This window comes from Arachis hypogaea, chromosome 11, assembly GCF_003086295.3.
Source record: "Arachis hypogaea cultivar Tifrunner chromosome 11, arahy.Tifrunner.gnm2.J5K5, whole genome shotgun sequence".
Lineage (NCBI taxonomy): Eukaryota > Viridiplantae > Streptophyta > Magnoliopsida > Fabales > Fabaceae > Arachis > Arachis hypogaea.
Window position 1 is genome coordinate 111,837,206 of NC_092046.1, and position 7,952 is coordinate 111,845,157.

The window sequence follows — 7,952 nt, forward strand, 5'->3', positions numbered from 1 at the left end:
TTTGCTTTTGTATCCTAATCTCTACTCTATGTATCATGTACTCATGTTCACTTGATAACTTCTCATATTTTCTAGAGAAATTTGAATTCTCTAAATTTTAAATTTTATTTTAGAAGGTAAAGTATAATCTATTACTATTTATTTCATAGGTGGGAACAAGAGAAAACATGAAAGAGAAAGCATTCAATGGTGAGAGATCTTACTTTATGCTCTAAAGTGAAAATCTAAAATTTAGAGAATCCAAATTCTTTCTAGAGTGTGCCGGGGAAGTAATGATGTTTCGAATGCTCTACTTGGTATCAATAACCATATGTAATGGAGAAAAATATAAGGTATCAATAACCATATGTAATGGAGAAAAATATAAATAAAAGTTTAATACCATTTCCTTTTGCTTTAGGCTAGTTTAGTTTGTCTGTTCAACGGTTTAAAATAGTGGCACTATTTTTATACGGTGATACTACGTGTATAAATGTTTTTATAATCAAGTTCAATAAAGTAAGTACGAGTCCATAAAAAAAATGCATATGCGTTATTGCATCTTTATCTTTGTGCTTCTTCAGCAAAAAAATTTGGTTGTAAAGCACAGAAACTTATAAATATGGTACATGAATTTTTGCATGTAGCACAAATTTATTGATATAACGTAGAATTTTTTGCATATAGTATATGAATTTTTGTTGCGAATATAATTTGTTGATTGGGTGAGTTGATCTCTGGACATCAGATATGTGGTCTTCTAAAATTTTCTGTAGTGCACCAAAATTTCTATATAAAAAAAGCTTAAAAGCCAATATAATTTATTATTTTTGACCAACATTTTTAGCAATTAGCCCAATTCTTTTAGTTTAGCAATATAATAACATACTTTTTACCCACACTTTTAAACATTGTTAACAAACTGTTTGTCAAAAATAATGAATTTTGTTGACCCTCTAACATTTCTCTTTTTGTATTATGTACACCAAAATTTAGATATTGTGCGTATTTTGTTGGTTGCGTGTCGATATTTTGGGCATGTAGTCCTTCAAGTATTGCGCATCAAAATTTTTGTGTTGTGTACCTAAATTTATGTATTGTGTACCAAATTTCTATACTACATATTTTGTTGGTTAGATGTCAATATTCTGAAAATGTGGTTCTTCAGAAACTTTTGTGTTGTATATTAAAATTTATGTGGTGTGCACCAAAATTTATGTATTACACATCAAAATTTATGTGTTCTAATTTTCTGAACATATATAGAAGAAGATGAAGACGTGAGAAAGATTACGAGGACAATAAAAGAGGATGAGGAAGAAAAAGAAAAAGGAGAAAAAATTAAACAATAACAACAATAAGTAATAACAGCAACAACGTTGAAGAAAAAAGCGCACAATAAAAGAAAAAGATGACGACAACAATGATGATAATAAAAAAAAGAGGAAAAAAAGGAGGATGAAAAAGAAGCAGTAGCAACAGCAAAAAAAAGAAGTAACAACAATAGCATCTGAGTACGTACAAAGAAAAAGAAAGTACACCATGACTTGATTAAAAACTTGGTTTAGAAAATACTTAAACGCCTAAACTGATTCTTATAAAGAATTATATTTTCGCCCCTTCAAACTATAGATAAGTAGTTTGCGTGGCACTATATTTTCTTCAATACTGCTATTATGCTACAAGAGAACAAATGCTGCTGTTACAACAATCAGATAAAAGGAATAAAGAGAAAACAAATAAATTTATTGTGGTAGAAAATTAATTAACGAATAAAATTAGAATACTAAACAAAATTGCGGCAAAGAAGCAGATAACACTAAACTAGAGTATGCTATCACTATTCACTACATATGTACTAGCAACTGATTGGATGAAAGACACCCAAGAACTTGTTAAAAAAGGAGAAAAAATGTAGAATATATTAGCTTAAGCTGAACGACCTAAATAAACAATAAAATTACACAGAATATACATCACAACACAACATTTACACAGAATTACATTTAATAAAAAAAAACCTTAAGCTAGAATTCTGTCAATGTATGAGCTTCTTTTTCCCTTCAATTATCTGTGTGTGTATTTCTTTTTCTTTTATCTGTGTGTGTCTATTTGCCTTAAATTAAAAGCATGCAGAAACTATACTTCGATTGCGCTTTCTTGGTCCCAGTTGGTTGATCGGTAGAAAACAGCATAGAGAATAAGTTGCACCAATCCTGAAAGTGCTCCTAAGGCATTTGGAATCTACCATTCAGACATTTTAATCAGAGCACTCATAATTCATAATAACCTATAGCAATCAAAGCCATGTAAAAAAGCTTCCAAGTTCCAACACATTTGTTCATTGTATGATCCCTTAACATATTTGGACGGTTTCAAGAGAAAATGTAACACAATAACAAAAGCTAATATACAATCTCAAATACAATGCAAGTTTAACAAATTATCTAATTTGTTGAATAAATATATGTATCTCGGAGTATCTATATTAATTAGCTTCAGTATATATCTTCTTTAATGTACCCAATGAAAAGTATATACATTTTTTTTATGAATGTGTTACAGCTAGGAACTAGGAAGCAGGTTTTTGGTAATAACTGAATTGCCTTGTAGCAAAATAGAAGTTCAATAGCTCTAGTAGTGAAGTAATTCAAGCAAGAGAAGCATATAGTATAACAAACAATATATAGCTAAAAAGTTTAAGAAAATAAAATTAATACTATTAATATTAGATATTTACCAGAATGAAAAGATCCCATTTAAGACATGCATATACCGTCCAGACGACGTTGCAGAAGTTAGCAAGGGAAAGGCAGAAAGGCATGTACTTCACACTTTTGTCTTTGATTACTTGACGCTGTTCAATTTTTTTAAGGAATTACTTCATAAATAAATAAATAACAAATAGGGAAAATAGTAATAGTAATGGGTGTTATTTTACTGCTACTCTTTATTTTGAGAAACACTATAATATTCAATTACAAAAATACATTGATAGTAACCAAATTTTCATACTAGCAATGTAGTCAAATTATAGTTTTCTTAAAATAAAAAAACAATGTTTTCTTCTCTTTTTAAAAAAAAATGAAATAGATATCACACGTACTATGACGGTCAAGGGTGAAAAGTACATAAGGATGTTGAAGAAAATGCATATGAGTCCAACAATTAAGGCTCTTTCCTTCAAGGATTCAACGAAATACAACACAAAAAATACCACCAAAGCAACGAAGATGGCCTCGGCTAAAAGGGCTAGCAGAATCTTCCTCTGAAATTTGTTAAATTTAATAATGATCATCACCAACATGGACCAAGCAAGTAAATATAGAGTTTAATTAATTTATGCATTGTAAGAATTAAAAAAAGTTGAATACAAATTAAGTCCAAATAATTGAGAATTAAGGATGCTCTTGTTTAATTTTAGTTTGTTTCTGACCCTTTTACCCCAAGGTGAGAATGCAAGGAAGATGCCAGTGTAGAAGAGCTCAAGGAAGAAGCCAAAGCCATTGATTGTGAGAACAAGAACGTTATTTTTGGTCACGAATGGCATTCCATAGAATGACCACATTGCACAATTCAGTACTGTCACTACATAAGGATCTGGCTTGAAATCTTGCACTGATTTTGCTTTGCATATTTGCACAAATGTAGGCCTGCAATTTATAAATATATTTGATTTCATTATCATATTTAGTATACATTATTATTAAAAAAGAATGAGATATATATTATATAGAGATAAGAGATTTACATTGGTGACATGAATAAACAAAAAGAGATGACATTTCCTGCAAATTTAATATCAATCAAGCACATATTATTAGAAACTTTCCATGATCAAACATAAATGGCTATATAAAATGCATGGCTTCTTTTGAGTTTTTATTAATGAAATTCATTCCATTTTATTCTCATTTTCGTTATTAAATTGCATACATTTCATTATTACTGACTTAACATTTTCTGAAAATTAAACAAGTCTTGCTTATACATTCACATATTTGTTTTCTTTGCAGTGAAAAAAACAAAGAATATAATCAATCAAATTAAGATGGAATTGGGAAATGAAAAGTGGAAGAAAAAGGAAAAACGTGGAGGATTTCTTGTACTAACCAATTATTCCGATAATTAGTCTTGCTAGATTAAGGTCAGCCATATCTGAAGTATCGAAAGAACAAACTGACGGAAGAAGGGTGAAGGGTGAAGGGTGAAAGGGTGAAAACACTAGGAAGAAAGCAAATATGTGACCACTAAGTAAACTTTAATTATTTGTAATAATAATTCATGATATGCGATAAATAGGTAATCATATATAACACAACTAATTTGGGATAAAAAAGTGTTCTAAATCTTAACCGCAACATATAAACAGATTGAAGAGTTGACCTCTGAACTCTCATCAGTCCTAGCCACAAGTAGCCTCTCTTTCTTCGGAATAACAGTCTAAAAATAACAACAGACATAAAATCCTCAGACGTATTGATTATTTATAGACTTTGCTTTGAAATGATTTTGACCCGGTTGTAACATTATATCAAACATGAGGATATGATTTCTTCAATAACTAATTTCACACCACCTCAAATTGATATATACAAAACTTGTAACGTAAACTAGAGAGGCTTACTTATTGAAATTTAGCTCCTGGAGTAAAAAAGTACAAGGAGCTAATTTCACAAATCTAAAAATATGACATCAGCAACCAATGTTGCAATATTTACACAACAAAAGTGCAGGGACTTGATCTTTTTTCCCCTTAAAAAATTTAAAAATAATGTGTTTTCTAAATTCTAATAGCACACTTGATTCACCAAACAGGAAGCGATGGTTCCTGCGGAACAGAGGAACCCTTGAAACCCGAAGCTCTGGTTTCACTGAAATCCTGCAGAACTTTGATGAGGAACCTTGCTTTCTTCGCCGCGTGGGAAGTACCTTCCGTGAGAAGCGAGTAAAGCAGAGGCATCACCGAAGGGTCCTTGGCCAAAACCGCCACAACCTCAGCACCAATGTTAACACAAAGCGAAAGCAAAATTGAAGCACAGTGCTCTTTCCCCAAGCGCAACGACGCCGTTTGGAGCATCCCAGTAATTAACGACAGAGCCGAAGCGCGCAAAATCGCGTTCGCTCCTTCCACATTCTCAGCTAAAACGGCCAAAACCGCCAAACATTCAGCTACAAGCTCGTCCTTCTCGGACGATCCCAACACGCCAACGAGCGCGTGAACGACACCCGCTTCGATTGCTCGTTTCTGGTTCCTTGGAACAAGAACCAAACCATAAATCGCAACCACTGCATTCCTCTTCCCGCACGTGGTTCCTTCATTCACCAACTCCACCAGAGAAGGAACCACCTCAGGGTTTTCCCCTACCACCTTTCTATACTCTCTCACTGATGAAAGGTAGAAAACAGTAGCCGCCGCAACTTGCCGCGCTTCGAGGCTGAGCCCTTTCTTTAAAACCGTTAGAATCGGTTTCAGACCGTTAGAATCCATGATGTGCTGGGGCCCAGTGGCATGCTTAGAAAGCTTCATCAACGCGGAAATTGCGTTTTCCTGTGTGGATTTCTCGTCCGTACAGAGCAGAAGATCAAGCAGAGGCGGAATTGTTCCAACTTGGATCAAGCACGCTCTGTTGAACAGATTGGACCTAGCAAGTAACCGAATCTCGTAAGCGGATTTGGATTTCTGTTTGTCCGTACCGAAGGCGAGCATCCGTGTGAGGAACCATGAGACGAACTGCATGGCGTGAGCGTTGGCCGCACTGCCTGGTAATATTGTATTGGCTAAGTCGCGGTTACGGTTGGTTGATTTTGAGAGGGAAATGCCGTTATCATTGCAGAACTGTTGGATGAGTCTCTTGAGGGTTGTGTTTGGGACGAGTTCCGTGTTTGAGAGATTCTCCCCTGTTTTAGGGCATATGGTGTTCCCTGCTTTCAGCCATTTCTTGATGGAAGCTCTGTCGTACGTTTGTCCAGTTGAAACCGTCACGGGATCCGTCATCATCTCCAGAGATATTGGGCAGCGAAAGTCCTCTGGATTGACGGACGTTATCATTTCCGTGCTCATTCTCGTTTCTGATTTCTCTCTGTTATTGCTAATTTCTAGTGTTTCAAAGATCACTACCCTGCAGTAGCTCATCAACCCTAACAAACTACTCAATAGAGGAGCGTCTCGCTCATGCTCTCGCTCGTTGCAGTTACTGCATTCTAAAGCGATTTCTTCTTCTAAAAGATTTATCTCTCTGTTAGACTCGTTCCACGTCTTGATTTCTAGGTACTCGATGATCTCTTTGAATGCATTCTTATCCACTTCGATTCCTTTTTCCAACTGTTTTAGAATTGAATGAACACTCTTGCTCATGTGCTCGTCTTTAGGTTCGTGCTCCATCTTTGCTTTCCTCGCTTGCTTCGCCAGCAGCTCCACCAGCTCCCTCACCTCGCCGGATACCTCGATTTCGTGGAGCGGAAGAACGTCGAGGGAAGTCGCCACGGCGCAAACTAGGGATCGAAACAGGGAGGCCACGTGGTTGGACTTGGCGAGAAGCAAGAGACGCGCGCCTTCAAGTACGCAATCTTGCAGCAAGAAGTGGATCTTCTGAAACGTGAAGTGAAGTTCCGAGAGGCTGAGGACGGTGGATTGAGGGATTGGTAAGCTTCGTTCTTGAATTTCGAGAAGGAAGAAGAGGATGATGCTGACTTGGCGGATTGCTTCTCTTGCGTTTCGTCTCTGTGTTGCGAAGAAGCTGTGTTGGTAGTTGCATATGTTCTGGGAGAGGGTAACAAGGGAGGAAATGAGGGTGGCCGGAGATATCCCTTCGCAAGGGTGCACCGCCGGTAGTGATAGCACACGGCGGTCCCTTTGATGACTGAGATTATTATTATTGTTATGATTCATTTATCTAAGTAGTAAATGGAATAATAACCAATTTTCTAGTGTTTATTACTCTCTCAGTGTTTTGGGAGTTGGATTCAAGTTCCAACCCGAATTATTATAGGAAGGGATATAGACGCATTTTGTGCTGAGTGCTGACTGGATTATCTTGTGGACACGTGGCGTGTATCTGTGAAGGGGATCTGATGTGAGTTGACTAGGATGAAGAGTAGGGAAGGCAGAAAGAGATTCGTCTGATTTTTGGAGGAAAAGGGACACGTGGATAGGTGAGTTTTATTTTTTTTTATTATTTTTTTGTTGTGAATGTTTGGTTAATGGTTGCTTAGAAGGTGGGGAAGTAAAGATAGCAACAAATGGGTAAGTGGATTGGGATTTAGGTTTGGGAGGGGAGAAGAACTCAGAAGTGATGGCTTGTGGGACCCATGAACCGACCTGACAGGTGGAGTAATCGACTGCCGACGTGTGCTGCAGGGAAGGTCTTGAACGTTACTTTCGCAGTTTCACTTTCTCTCACTCTGCTGTTAACTTGCTGGCCTTGATTCATTAACTAAATGTTAGTTACGTCCAATTGAGGTTCAATCATGGTTTACGAATAACAACAACCATGCTTAGTTAAATACTGCCACGTTTATGTCTGTTTTTTCAAAATTGTACGCTTGCAAATCAATATTGATTATTAATTCTTATGGTTTACGGTCAGATGTGCATGCAATGCATGAACAGATTGCACGGCCGCAGTACAAGGTAATAATTAAGGAGACAAGGAGTTTAATTAATGGTTTCAGGTAATTTTTGTTAATTAATTTGTTTGTGTTCGGAGTAAGATCACGATCAGAAGAGATTGAGACAAAAAATTCTAATTTCGTTAAGTGCATAATCAAGTCAACTAAGTAATTTATAAGATATTCTAATGTTAAAGTCAGTAATATGTTAGGTAATCAAATGAATTTTTTGTATGGTTATTTGTTGGTTGTTTTTTTTTAGTCTTTGTTATTTAGAGTTATCGTTTTTCTGTCATTTAGTGTTTATTGTAGCATATTATTACCGAAATTCGACGGTTATAGAATTTGGTGACGTAGTTATT

At 35.7% G+C, this 7,952-nt stretch overlaps 2 protein-coding genes across 2 annotated transcripts; both read right to left on the reverse strand.

Annotated features, from left to right (window-relative positions):
• Window positions 1-1,723: 1,723 nt before the first annotated feature.
• Window positions 1,724-5,223, reverse strand: LOC112722363 (bidirectional sugar transporter SWEET5-like). The gene is made up of 6 exons (XM_025773360.3): window positions 4,093-5,223; window positions 3,731-3,767; window positions 3,416-3,632; window positions 3,086-3,247; window positions 2,720-2,836; window positions 1,724-2,223 (listed from the first exon to the last, which is right to left on the reverse strand). Exons 1-6 carry the CDS (start codon window positions 4,133-4,135, stop codon window positions 2,119-2,121), a joined length of 681 nt encoding a protein of 226 aa, XP_025629145.1. The 5' UTR covers window positions 4,136-5,223; the 3' UTR covers window positions 1,724-2,118.
• LOC112722362 (U-box domain-containing protein 19) lies at window positions 4,444-7,632 on the reverse strand. Its single transcript, XM_025773359.3, has one exon. It carries the CDS (start codon window positions 6,869-6,871, stop codon window positions 4,787-4,789), a length of 2,085 nt encoding a protein of 694 aa, XP_025629144.1. The 5' UTR covers window positions 6,872-7,632; the 3' UTR covers window positions 4,444-4,786.
• Window positions 7,633-7,952: the final 320 nt, after the last annotated feature.